This window comes from Ilyonectria robusta, assembly GCF_021365365.1.
Source record: "Ilyonectria robusta strain PMI_751 chromosome Unknown BGZ61scaffold_69, whole genome shotgun sequence".
NCBI classification, from domain to species: Eukaryota; Fungi; Ascomycota; class Sordariomycetes; order Hypocreales; family Nectriaceae; genus Ilyonectria; species Ilyonectria robusta.
The window spans coordinates 39,932-53,995 of NW_025764503.1; the positions used below are offsets into that span (position 1 = coordinate 39,932).

General features: G+C 46.9%; 2 protein-coding genes across 2 annotated transcripts; both read right to left on the reverse strand.

The window, feature by feature from the left end:
* Positions 1-1,163: 1,163 nt before the first annotated feature.
* BGZ61DRAFT_374224 (uncharacterized protein) lies at positions 1,164-3,480 on the reverse strand (the record flags this gene model as incomplete). The annotated part of the gene is made up of 5 exons (XM_046242317.1): positions 1,164-1,942; positions 1,997-2,564; positions 2,622-3,131; positions 3,193-3,247; positions 3,317-3,480. Coding segments are annotated over 5 exons (2,076 nt in total), but the record flags the coding sequence as incomplete, so codon positions are not given.
* Positions 3,481-8,665: 5,185 nt separating this feature from the next.
* Positions 8,666-8,956, reverse strand: BGZ61DRAFT_374245 (uncharacterized protein; the record flags this gene model as incomplete). Its single annotated transcript, XM_046242318.1, has 1 exon — positions 8,666-8,956. A coding segment is annotated over one exon (291 nt), but the record flags the coding sequence as incomplete, so codon positions are not given.
* Between the last annotated feature and the right edge of the window lie 5,108 nt (positions 8,957-14,064).

Sequence of the window (14,064 nt, forward strand, 5' to 3'; positions counted from 1 at the left end):
GATGAGAGGTAGTCCAAAACTCCTTCGCAAGGCGGTAGGGTGAAGAGGACGCAGTATTGCAGGGAGCTGCATGACAGGAAACCGCATGGCAGGGGGCTGTGGGGGCTATTCCCCCTGTTATGTAGCTGACAAAACGACAGAATGGGCTGGTGTTATAGTCATATCGGACATGGTGGTTGCAAACTTTAGAACGCAGGATCTCCTAGACTCAAACTTCCGATCTGGTCTTAGTGTCTATTTCATCTAGGAATATCATCAAAGTATTACAGCTTTCATAAAGTTCGCTTGCGCCTAGATATATATATAGTTAGATATCTCTAAAAATAAAAATAAAAAAGCTATAGGGGTATATTATAGTGATTCGTTAAAGTCGTGATGAGAAGGTTATCAGATTAGTGGTAGAAGAAGTCGTCTTAGTAAGGGATGATGACTCTAGACAGTGAGCGTGTATGTGCTCTCGCCGCCTTTCGAGGGCTGACGGCCTGTCTTAGTCAGGGTTAACGGGCCCCCCATACAGCCCGTATAAGGTGCGGCCCGGGTAGTAAAGTAGTTAGGCCCGTATATCAATTGCAGAAGAATACGGTTATTTAAGGCCGCCTCTTGACGCACGTCGCGAAAAGCTCATCCAGGAACGTTGTCTCCTCCTCGCTCCCAGACGCCTCCACATTCCATCCGTCCCCCTGGAACGCAACCGACTTGGCAAACATGGGGCGGGAAACGTGTTCCATCTCGATTGACCGGTCTGACTTTGACCACCTAGAATCCCTACGGGTCTCCAATGCCAAGACGCCGCGCTTCGGGATCGCCGCCGCTGTGCGCTTGCTTCTTCCGGCTGAACTCGGGCGGGACGCCGACAGCACCGTGGGGGATGTTGTGTTCTCCTGGTTGGCGTCCCGCACATCCACTACTACCTCCTGCGACACCATGATCCCTCCAAACGACGGCTGAGTCGGTGACGTTAAGGACGGCTGGGATCCAGCATGTTGATATGGGAATGGTGGAGGTTTGGGCTGCCTTGTCTGTCCACAACCACTGCAGGAGTTCTCAGTTATGCCGAGCTCATCGTCAGGCTTGCTGCCGCTGGAGCTACTGTTGCATAGGGCAAGAGTTGACGAGCTGTGGTGGGACATGGCGTCGATACCTGATCTCTCCACCGACACAGGCGGTAGGGACGACAGAATGGCGGACATCTCACGGTGCAGGGCGCGGCCGAACACGGCATGGTGCGGCGAGTTTTCATACACCAGCTGACGCACCTTAAAGAACTGTAGGGGCACAAATGTCCAGGACCGGCCGTGCACAGTGGCGTTGATATTGAGGATGACCTGCAGGGTGATGAGCGGGCAAGTGTTTGGGCCCGATGAGGAGCCGTCCAGCGGCCGGCACGGTATCTGGACGACCCTAGCCGAAAGTGACGCCTCTTCGCACACGTGGCTATTGATCTCGTTCCCCAGGGCAGAGATGGCCCCTCGCAGCTGGGCAGCGAATTGGGCCTTGAGGGGCTGGGGGTCGTTCATAAGCTCCAGCCGTCGAAGGAGCGTGGGCACGGGCTGGCCATCGAGGTCTAGGAGAAAGTCGTGGTGCCACTGCTGAAGCTTCTTCACAGGTAGCATAACTGTCGGGAGGGTGTTCCGCGAGTTTCTATTAACCAAGACGTCGAATCCAAATCTGTCCACCCGGGCGCGGAGAGCAAACACGCCAAGATGGACTCCCGGCTCGACTGTGGCCGTGCTCTCCGTGTAGGTGGCCATGTCGAGCAGTTTTCCCTCCAGCCGCTGTGTCCTGATCTGCATGCTCGATCGGATGATGTCGACAACACGGCGCGGCTCGGCGAACCGGAACCCGGAAGCTTCAAGTCTGGCCATCTCATGGGATGCACTGACATGCCGCACCAAGAATAGGAGAGACCCTCGGCCGCTCAGGTCTTGGCTCGGCCTCAACCCTGTCTCGAGCAGAACGTCTTGGTCTTGGGTCCCTTCAGCCTTCGACCTCACACAGGCATCCGGGCCATTAGGGTTAGCTATCTCGTCGGTCGTTGGCCAAGGTTGGGTGAGTGGCCGTGGTTTGCTGCTAGTGCCTGTGGCGAAAATCTCGTCCCAGAGCGCTCCGGCGTTGGCGATATCCTCGCCCATCCGGGCCGACAGCGTGGACGCAGCAATACAGAACAGCTCGCGAAATTTCATGTCGTAATTTTCGACGAGTTGGCCGTTCTCCTGGACTAGTTTGATGGACCCCATGCCACGCCTGCCACCATGGGGGAGGTAGTCCAGGTGCGCCTTCATCCAGTCGAGCAGGGTCGTGACGTTTGACCAGTTTCGGGACGCCCTGTACATCCAGTGGAATAGGGGATGGGCCGTGCTGAAGATGTCGTCCACTGACTTTTGCGGAAACACCTCCGTGATCGTCTGGCTGGGCAGTAGGCCATCTGGGTTGACTAGGATCCTACCCTGATCGTCGAACACTGCAGCCGCCAAGACGATCTGCTGTGCCTTTGCAGCATATCGTTTCCTCGTCCGCGCGGTACAAATGGCGGTGGTGATCATGATACAAGATGCGACAATGGACTAGTAGTGTGTTAGCAAAAAAGGAACTCTGATGACTACATGGTTTCGTCAACTGACCAGGCAGATGACTGCTATGACCGTAGTATTCCTCGAAGTCTCGCCATCAGTGGAAATGTGCACATATCGTAACATATATCTCGTCCCCAAGGCCGCACACCAGTGCATTCCAGACACGGCGCCGGCGAGGATGAAGGCGCAACCAATTCTCCTCAGGGTCGAGTCGGTCCAGGCGTTCGCGAAGACGAAGAAGAGAGACAGAGCTGCTGTGCTAGCCGAAGGGGCAATGACGGCCGCGCCGACGACGTTGGCGATGTTGTAACTGCAGTGGTAGTTGCTGATGGACGCATCGCCTAGGTAATGCATGCCGCAGATGGCACTGCCTGAGAGCAAGCCCGCCAGACAGACGCGCCACCATCGGACGTCTTCGTTGATATTGACGGCGAGAAACGCAAGGAGCAGAACGACGATTGGTACGAAAAACGACGCAACAGTGGTGCGAGCCGAGTAGACAATTTGCAGATCCGGCTCTCCATTCAACAGGGTAATCGCCCGGTTTGCGATGAAGTGCTGCGAGGTTGATCAGCTGGAAAGGCTTCCTAGGAGTCCTGACGTGGTGGCGAGGTCTAACCATGGACCATATTGCAATCCCTTGCATCGATATCGCCGCGCCCCCGAGCAAGAGACTACAGGATAAGACGGTTAGCCGGATTCCTGTTTGAGATGAGAGTGACGGAGACAAAGAGAAACCTCACAGATTATACGTTCCCTTGAGGGAGGTTCGCCGGCGGATCAGTTCGAGGGTCGAGCCGGCGCCGAGCGTGCTGATGGCGTAGCTCAAAATCACGAATCCAACATTGAACGAATGGGGGACCGTTTCCCCTATGTACTGGTCCAACGACTTGTTGGCGGTCGACATATTTCCCGGCTCGTCCGATATTTCGTAGTCCTGAGTAGAGTCGTGTTTATTGCCGCTGCTTGGTCAGAGGGATGGCAAAGTCGCCGCAACATGACAATCCCAGGCCATCGTCGGGCACCCGAGATGTTTTAACTTCAACTTTCATGCTTAAAGTCATATCGCAATGTTTGGGATCAAATTTATGCCCATATCGCCTGGGACCCCGTCCCGCCCTTCAGCTCTCCTTCAGTCGTCGCTTACAACGCCACGTCAGGCCGCCAAATCACAATGGAAGCTGTCAGCCAGCCACAGGTCACGAAGCAACCCAATCGGGAGCGAGAGCCGAGGGCACCCTTGCCGCAGGGCTGGATCTCACCCCCAACTGGTTGACGCTTTCTGAGTTTAAGCAATCTCCGCTGACCAAGGTCAATGCTCCTGGAGATCCTTGCCTTCTTTAGCGGGATTGTAACCCTTCATCCCATCCACTATTCCTACCATAGTACAGCGGGAACAGAGCCCAACCGCCAGGTCTGCTTCTGACAATAAGATCCTCCTCCAAGGGCGGCTGTAATAATATGACTGATCTTTAGTAATACCAGGCCATCCGAAATCACCCGGAATATATCACATATCAACAATATGATCGCCGGGAAGCCGCACCGGGATGTTGGCCATCCGATCTAGGGCCCTTGCTTGCACCTTGTAGTCGGTACACGCAAACGCTGGTGCGCGCGCAGCGGCACTAAGGCTGAATGCTTGTTAACAACCGAGAGCAAGGTACAGAGCGCCCGAAGCGCTGAACAGGGCAATCTCGGCAGCCGAGTTCACCAAGCCACCAATGATAATGGCCATGGCGAGGGTACTTGTGGCTCCAAGCATCAAGACGCCCCCAATGAAGTCGATGTGTGCGAGACGAGCACGTAAAGGGGCCCCGCCTTGGAGTCTGACGGCGGAAGGATAAAAACGGCAGCTGGCAGGATCACCGCGCCGAAGGGAAGTCTGATATAGAATGCCCACCTGTAGAGAATGTAAGCACTTCAAGTAAACCGTGGGCAGGCATTCAACCCAGCTCATCCTCCGCGACGCCGCGGGCAACGAGTACCCCACCGCCGGCTTCGGCGTGCAGAACGTCCACTGGGCCATCCGCCGCAACCCGCGCTACTGGGCGCGCCGGGACGAGTTCCTCCACGAGCTGTTTCCCCCTAGAGCGGGGTGGCTCCCCCTAGAGCGGGGTGGCGGCCCTTCGAGCACGGGACGCGGCTGTACATCGGCCAGGACCCGGTGATGAGGGAGATCAAGGCGACGTTGGCGTGTATGGTGCGCTAGTTTGACTTTGAGGACTGCTATGCCGAGGTCGATGGGGAGAGTGGCAATGTCCCGCGAGGGGGGTGGGATCTGAGCCAGGTTGGGGGGCACAGGGCGTGGCTTGTCGAGGCCGGGTCAGCGCACCCGGCGGAAGGGTTTCCGTGCCGGGTAAGAAGGAACGGATGCCATTCATGTCTGGTATCTGTTTTGCAGGGGGAGGGGAGGTCGTCTTATGCAGACATGGCCTAGACTTGATGGGTTGTTGCTGCAGCTTCTCGAGCATAGCTTCACGGCCAACAAAGGTGTCATTTCGTGGATACGGAACGAGAACTGGGGTCGAGTGAGAACACCTTCAGGTGAGACTAATCTGGGTCTACTTACACCACACTTCAGGCTGCTCTATAGCCGAGCGCGATTCTGCTTGAATTAGCGCATCCTCTGGTAGGCCTGGCACCGAGCGTCCCGCAAATATCACGTACCTTGCGACGAAGACACCGTCAGCGAGGAACATCAGCTTGAGTCGAATCACGTTCCTTTCTCCCAATACAACTCATCAACCCCGTCAGCCATCAGCCCTAACCGAACCGCAAGGCCAATCCCTAACGAGATCTCTGTCTGGCAGCTTACCGAGGAAAGGGTAGCAGACTTACAGCGAACGATATCGGATTAATCAACCACATGCTGGGCAAGACTGGTCATCCCAAAGTTTGCCAAACCCGAAGTTCCCCTCCTCGTGGAATTCTTCTGTGACGAGGTCAATCCCATAGTCCCGCTGTTCGAACGAGACTCCCTGCTATCCTCCCTCCAGGACCAATACCCCGCGGACACCAATGAGTGGGATCCCGCTCGATGGGCGTGTCTCAAAGCCATCGTCGCCATTGCTCTCCAGATGAAGACACTTAGTAGCGCGTTTAGGGCAGTCTCTGGCTTTTCTTGGAGCTTCTTCAAAAAAGCCTTTGCCGTGTACCCCAAGCTTATCGAAAAGGTCCAATAGACGAAGGTACGGCCGTGGATGTTCCAGACCGGGAGGGACACACACCGCTGAGGTACACTCTTCGACCACCCTACGCGACCGATGAAGATGTCCGGTATCTGATCAGCAGAGGAGCTGATGTCAACGCAAGAGTCTGGCTCAGCGGGACTTGTACTACGATGCTGGAGCTGGCTTACTATATAGGTGGCTTCCTCTATGTGAGAAGACTGCTGAAGGCAAATGCAGAGGCTGACGACTCTCTCGGCTTACTTTAGCTTGCTCTTAGAGCACTGTGTTATAAAACCCTGGGAAGGATGAGGTAGTATTAGAGATACCTTATTAAATCAACTATTACTAATTTCTTTATTAAAATATTAATTACTTACTTAAAGTATAATATTAAAGTATAATAGCTTAACGTATGTTATCACCGAGTCGCGCACGTTCCATCACAACGCGTACACATTCCTTCTAAAACAAATTCCTCCACAATACAAAATGCCTTAGTCTTCAAATGAATCTAGGGTTATTTTAGCCCTTGAACCTATCAAAAACGATAAGAATCTTAATGTTCGAGCTGCAGCTAAGATCTACGATGTACCTGCTACGACAATCCGTGATCGACGCGACGGTCGTACTGCTAGACGCGATACCAGACCCAATTCAACGAATCTTACGGAATCAGAAGAGCAGGCTATTATTCAATATGTACTTGAACTAGCAACGCGATCATTTCCTCTTAGATTGCGTGGTGTTGAAGAAATGGCCAACCATCTACTACGCGTACGCGACGCGCCACCTGTCGGCAAACTCTGGGCATATAGATTTGTCAAACGCCAGCCAGAGCTCTGTACACGTTAGTCTTGCAAATACGACTATCAGAGGGCTAAATGCAAAGATCCAAAACTCATCAGCGAATGGTTTGCTCTTGTGCAGAATATAAAGGCCAAATACGGGATCCTTGATGACGACAGCTATAACTTCGACGAGACTGGCTTTATAATAGGCATGATCTTCGCAGGCATAGTGGTCATAACATCTGACGGCCGTATGAGAGCTAAATTAGCTCAACCTGGTAACCGGGAATAGTCAACTAATTCAAGGCGTCAATGCGTACGGTTGGGCTATGCCTCCATTATCATTCTTACTGCACAATACCATCTTGCCAATTGGTATCAAGAATGCGATCTTCCAGCTGATTGGCGTATTGCAACAACAGACAATGGCTAGACTACTAACGAGATTGGTCTACAATGGATTGAACACTTTAACAATCATAAAGCAGCTCGTACAAAGGGCACATATCGCCTCTTGATTCTTGATGGTCATGAGAGCTATCATTCAACAGGATTTGAGCTCTATTGCAAGCAGCATAAGATTATCACACTATGTATGCCTCCGCATTCATCCCACCTTCTTCAGCCATTAGATGTTGGCTGTTTTGGCCCACTTAAGCAGGCGTATGGTCGTCAGATTGAGAATCTAATACGTATGCATATTACGCATATTAGCAAGCTTGAATTCCTCTGCTCCTTTCGTACAGCCTTCTTTATCTCTATGACTGAGAAAAATATTAAAGGGGGCTTTACAGGAGCTGGTCTTGTGCCATATGGCCCACAGAGGGTTCTCTCAAAGCTTGATGTTCACCTACGCACACCAACACCTCCAGCAGACCTCCCTGAGATCAGGCAACCTTGGGTCATAAAGACACCATAGAATGCATGCGAAGCTAGCTCACATTCAGAGCATATAAAGTCTCGTATCTCTGCTCATCAAAATAGCTCTCCAACCTCAATGCTGGCTGCTATGGATCAATTTACAAAGGAGGCAACATCCACTATGCATGAGGTAGCTCTTTTACGTGCAGAGGTCTCATTACTTCGTACAGCAAATGAGGCAATAAGTAAGCGCCGGAGGGCAAAAAGAACACGTGTACAGCTTGGCGGATCCCTTAGCATACAAGATGCACAGGATCTATTAGATCAGAAGAATCTAGATCAGCAGATCAAGATGGAAGAACGCCAGCAAAGTGGATATAATAGAGATGGGCCACTTATATGTGGTCCACGTGTATATGCAGTGTAGCTGGTCCGATCCTTGGTACTCGGAGTCATGTCATAGTTGCGCTCATTTGTCGACAGTACGTGTGTTCGGTCCATTGACGCAACATCAGTGTATTCGTGTTATGTGTCTCTGGGAAAGTGTCTCTGCCCCTGAAGGATTTACTGTATCCACAAGCAATCTTAAGGCCCTTGACCCGCACGTGATACCCCAGGATATGCCTTCTGTTCAACACATTCCTATACTGCTCAACGGCTCGAATTGAGTTCTCGTAGAGATTTGCGAGGGCGATTAGAACTCCAAAGCCTGTGCCAGACAGGATCTCGGCACGAGCTCCTGCATGGGGCGTGGTATATGTAAGACTTGACGGTTGCTCGATGGCTGGTTTCATGTTGTTTGCCATTTGATATGAACGAGGAGATTAGTAGTTTCTATATTTTCTATATTCCTTGCTAAGTAGCCCACGAATGGGAGAGGGCGGTTCAAAGCCGGCAAGATTGCTTTATTTAGTTTTTAGCACAGATAACTGCCTAGTTTTCTTAACTAACAAGTAGTCCTGTAGCTTACTTTACTAACCTTAACGACGGGAAGTGTCGCCGCTCATTTCATAATAGACAGGATCTCCGCTCATTTCATGACTGACAGGAGATCCTGTCATTTCATAACGGGCAGAGACTCCGCTCACCTCGTTAGCCTTTGCCGGATCCTCGTTCCCGGAGTATTGTTCTTTGATCTCTTCTTGGACCTTCGAATATACCAGAAGATCAGTAATACCAGGATCAAAAGCGCCACAAAACCTCCAACCGCACCACCGATGATGGCTCCAAGATTGGAATCGGACTTTGGCTTTGACTGAGGGAAGAGGTTCTAAATAGTGTAGGCGACAGGCCGTATATAAACGAGGTATCGATACATAAGTAATGCAACTGGCGGTAAGAAAAACCGTGCAACTTGAAACTTTTTGTTTATTATAAGGCGAGCTTTATGGTGGTGAATGAATAAAAACATTTTCATCCTGTATATCCCAATACCTCGCTGACGTGAAGGTGTATTGCAGTATTTGATTGTTAGCAACTCTAAAATTTGGGCTCCTTGCCTACTATTCAATTGATATAGAATTATGAGTACTTTTAGAAGTATATTATATATATGAAGGTATATTTATGCTGCTTTGGAATCTCAAGTACTGGTATATTAACTCTAAGCCTTTAGCAACCTATTAACTGGAGATATATATACCCTTATAAAGAGTTCTAGATATATATCTGCTAGCCTATTAGTCAGATTAGCTATAAAAAAATAGCCAGTTGTTATTATTAATAGCCTATCTTAAATAGCACCGAGATCAGGATTAGCTAGTTCCTACTTGTATATAAGCCGCTAGTATTAAAGAGTAGCTTGTCTTAATGCCTCTTAAGAAAGACTATAAAACTATTTATAGATAAATATAAGTTCCCATCCTATAAAAACACTTTACTATCCTTACTCCAGTAGAAATAATATATAGGCCCTTCAACTCGGTGGAGTATATAGCTGTAGGCGAGAAGACTTAGGAACTCGCTAAGAGGGGATATAGTACTATCATATATCTTCTCTATGCGAATAGTATTCAAGGCTTTTAGATTACTGTAAAGCGGCCTCGCAGGAATTCCGGTGTATAGATAAGGGAATCGTGGCAATACCGTCTTAAGAATAGAGTGGCGTATCTTTCATTAATAATAATTAAAATAAAAGTTAATAATTAATAGCTATTATTATCAATTATTTTATTAATACCCTACCCTATATAATAATCATTATATTAAAAGCACTGCAATAAAATGACAATAATAAAATAACGGACCCCAGCCGTTCTCGTAAAAGTAAATATAGTACGGTTTAGGAAAATATTGATTTCCCGGCCCCTTTTTATATTTAATATCTACAATACTATACTGGCAAGATGTCAGAATAATCCATCTTCCTGGCGTCTGTCGAAGTGGCCGCATCGTCTCCCGGCCAAATTGAATATACTTTCTCTGAGCCCAGGACACTCTTAAACGCCTCTTTACCAGCATTATCAAGCCTCTCAGGCAGCTTAATTTATCCCCGACCGTCCGGTGACTGGGACATCTTCCCTTAATATTATTTCCCTAACCTCACGATATCTAAGAGACGTAAGCGGCCTAAGTCATGGATTTGGCGGTATGGCTACAACCTCCAGGAAGTTAAGAATAAGACAGGCACCGATGGGTTTGCTTCGAGTGTGTCCGGAAAAAAGACCCAAAGATTACTGCTTATCTTATATTAGCAACTGCTAATATTAAAACCCATCTTGGCAATCAGCATAATATATACAGCAGAAAGACCCAACCACAACAGGGGAGGAAGAGAAGCATCCGGCAGATACTTTCTTATAAAACAGGCGAGACAACAATTGCAGACTTCCAGTTCTGCAATAGCTTAAAAAAGCAGTTCGATAAAGATATATTTCAACGGAAGCTTATAAGGTAGATTATGCAGACTAATTAATCATTCAGAGTAGCTGAGAATAAGACTTTTTGTAATATACTTAACTATCTCAACCCAATAATCAGCACAATTAACACTTACCTTTCTTATAATATAATCCGATACTGGGTTATAGAGGAATACCACTTCTTCCGTCTCCATATCATCAAGACCCTGCACTAAAGTCCCAGCGCTATCTATATTGTATTTAATAGATAGACTTCCTGTAACTGATATCTGCTATTTGGTATTGTTATATTTTTCCTTAATTGGAATTTCCAGCTACAAAAGATTATACTTAGACTACCCAATCTCACAGATCGCCATATAGATACGAATATTACTAAAAGTATCTAGAATATTCTCGAGGCTTTTAAGCTCTGCCGGGATAAGATTGGTTACTCTACCCTTAATAATACCTCGAATAATAACACAGCAATAGAATGCCTAGCATATGGCTTCCAGTGGGCCTGCCCAATAGCACAGAGAATTTACTGCTTTAGTTATATTATCTATTTGGTAGCTAAGGCGATGCTTCTTAGGAAAGATAATACAAGCAGCGCAATTGAGGATAAGATCGATACTGAAACGCATAATATATAGTTAAAGCGCGGCTCAGTCGGAAAACTTTATAACCTAATAGTCTGGATAAACCGCTCTAACAGAGTCACCGAGATACTTCGGGAAGCTTAAAGACAGAACAGAGAGAAGTGCTGGCCTGGTTTACTCGATATTATTGTTAATAATAATACCCGATAGCTCTTCTAATTCTATATAATAAGCTGTACAATCAAGCTACACTCTTATATTAAAGCCGTTATTTCGGATATATATTACGAAATATCAAAGCCGAGGAGAAAGGGAGCCAGGCAGAGACTTTTACCGCGGTGCCTCGAAGATGATGCTTTGCTTATAGAAGAAGATTGGCAGACTATTGGACTCTATCAGGATCTTCTCCGCTATTTCAAGACCTGTGTTAAGAAGCTTGAAGATAATAGAAAACAGCGGATCCAAACTGATAAAAAAGAAGCTGCGTATAGTTTACTATAAGATATTTGCCCTGTATATAAGTAGCTGATAGGCCATTTAGAGGAAGCAAAGCTCTATACAGATTAAATACCAGAACCTGCTTATTTTAGGACGAACATCAACCTCACGTAGGTCAAGCTGAATAAATATTACAGCACTATTAACCAGTCTCCTGCTTACTATACTGCTACAGTTCTTCACCCAGCAATCCGATGGGATTTCCTTTATTATACCTATCGACAGAGGCCAGATTGGATTGAGAAATCTCAACAGCTTATCAGCGGCCTATAGCAGGAATACAAGTACTTTCCTATTCAATCCGAACAAGCAGACCCTGACAACCCAAGACCAATTAAGAAAGCAAAAAAAATAGAAGTTAACTCCTTCTCTTCCTATTTAGATAGCTTTAAGTCTACAGGTATAGCACAGCTAGCACCGTGCGAGGATAAAATAGATAATAAGCTCGATAGATAGTTACGCCTTGCCGACCCTGTTAAAAAGGACTGAAATCCGTTTTCATACTGGTTCAACAAGAGGTTTAAATACCCGTATTTAACGCAGATAGCTATAGACATACTCTCTGTGCCTCTAATAGCTGCCGAGTGCGAGAGAGTGTTTTCTTCCTGTGGGAATATAGTGTGAGCGAAACGCTGCCGGTTGCAGGCAGAAACGATCGCAATTACGCAAACAGTGAAATCCTGATTGAGAGCGGGCTTGCTGGAGGATTATAACGGATTGTTGAAGGATCTGGCGGCGGAAGAGCTGGACCAAATACGATATTTTGCAGTGTTATAGGACATATAGTACGGTCTACAGGGAAATTCTATTTATTAAGGTGTTTTAATTATTATCATTTTATTTATTGCCCCTTAATAATTATTGTTATTATAGTCTTACTTAATTAGCAATTATTTTATTTTATTGTCCTTGTTATAATGATTGATAATGATAGACGCGCTACTCTGTAATGGGCTCCTTATAGACCTTAGGCTTCAATTTATTATCCTCTGCCCTTAATTTATTTGCATCTGGCTCTCTATAATAATCGTCTGTATAGGTATTATGGTACTCTCTGTATCCCTTATATACAGCTATAAAGGAATTAAACTGCTGCCTGCTTATAGCAAGTAACTCTTGTAGAGAGTAATATAGATAACTAATCTATTATTAATTTAATATAGCAGAAGTTATTAAACTGGGGAGAAGTGTCTATAGACTTATACTGAGGGAAGTAAGCTAGGATTCTTTTCTTTGTATTAGTAGCAAGTCTTCTCTATATCTTGAGATTATATAATTGCAGATACCTCAGGTAGGTTATATAGTTATACTGCTCATTTCTCTTCAGATATTTTCTATAGCTGCCAATAGACTCGTTAACATCTCCATCTACCTGGTACGAATGTATATATTATTCTAATAGATAGCAGTTAACGGAGACAACTATCCAAGTGCCTTCCTGCAGAGGGATATTAAGTAGTAGATGGGAAATCTCCTGTGCTAAGTAATCCCTTTTAGCAATTAGCTTGTTTATAAGGTAAGAGGAGAAGGATAATAAGGGCTGAAGGTGTGCTGTATATAGTAAGACTTAATCTGCAAGTTTATAGTAAGACTTAGTCTTTTTCTCAGATTTACTGCAATACTTTACAGTATATATAATAACTGCTTATAAGCTGGTGTAAGAAGATATATCAATATTGGCTAGCCAGCTTAGGATAATTACAGGATTAAAGTGGTTTATAAGGCTGTCGTTCCGGGCTGCCTTGGAGATATAGTATAACCTTCCTTTCTTTCTGATAACTGCAGCCAGCCCCGCAAGGTATAAGGGAAGTTAAAGCGACACTCCCTCTCTGGATTTGCTGCATTAGCTACCTCGATATCTGCTGCAGCGCCCTCTATATTCCTCACGATGTTACCAGTGCTCTTCCTTATATACAAGCAGTATGTGGTGTTGTACTTGTGGCGCTGGTAATAGTTAACAATTCGTAAGAGCTGCAGGAATATTATCTCTATACTTAGGGGATCTTTACTTAGTGGATTACCCTCACTCTGAGGTAGAGTCCTACTTGGCTTGGGGTTAATAGCAGTGATATAGAATCTCTATATATATGCAAATATATTATAAGTGGCTTCTTCCTCTATATCGGTTCTGGGGCAATTATCTATCCAGTATAGGTTATAGTTATATAGACTACTACGCCCTTGCTATTCATACTGATCCCAGTAATCCGTAATGCTGAACTTCTTGCTTAGCATGATATACACGATATCCTGAAAGAGGCAGTATCAGTGGTAGAAGTGGAAATTAGCAATATGAGGGTTCTGCCGCAATAAACGGCGCAATAGAGCCATCCTCTCTGGCTTGGTGGCGGCAAGCCAGTCGTTATACTAGGGCATGTGCTAGTAGAGACTCTGCCAGTGTAGATCTGCCGGGCTAAACGTGATAAATACACCAGGATATCCAAGGTTATAGGCGTAAGCCTCGAGGTCCTGCCTCTTTTTGTTCTAGAATGGACGTATACCGCGAATAGACACTGTATGCCTTGTGATCGAGTTGATCAGCGCCTGCGCCTCGGGGTCCTCGCTGTATTCGAGCGCCTGAATAAGTTGCTCTCACGTGAGCGGCTGATGCCTCCTATCATATTGCTTCACGAAGAATCTGGACCGTGAACGTACTTATGACCGCATTAGCATGTTGAAGGCGACGAAGTGGAAGGTCGGGTAGCGTGCAAAACGCCCGTCATGCCAGT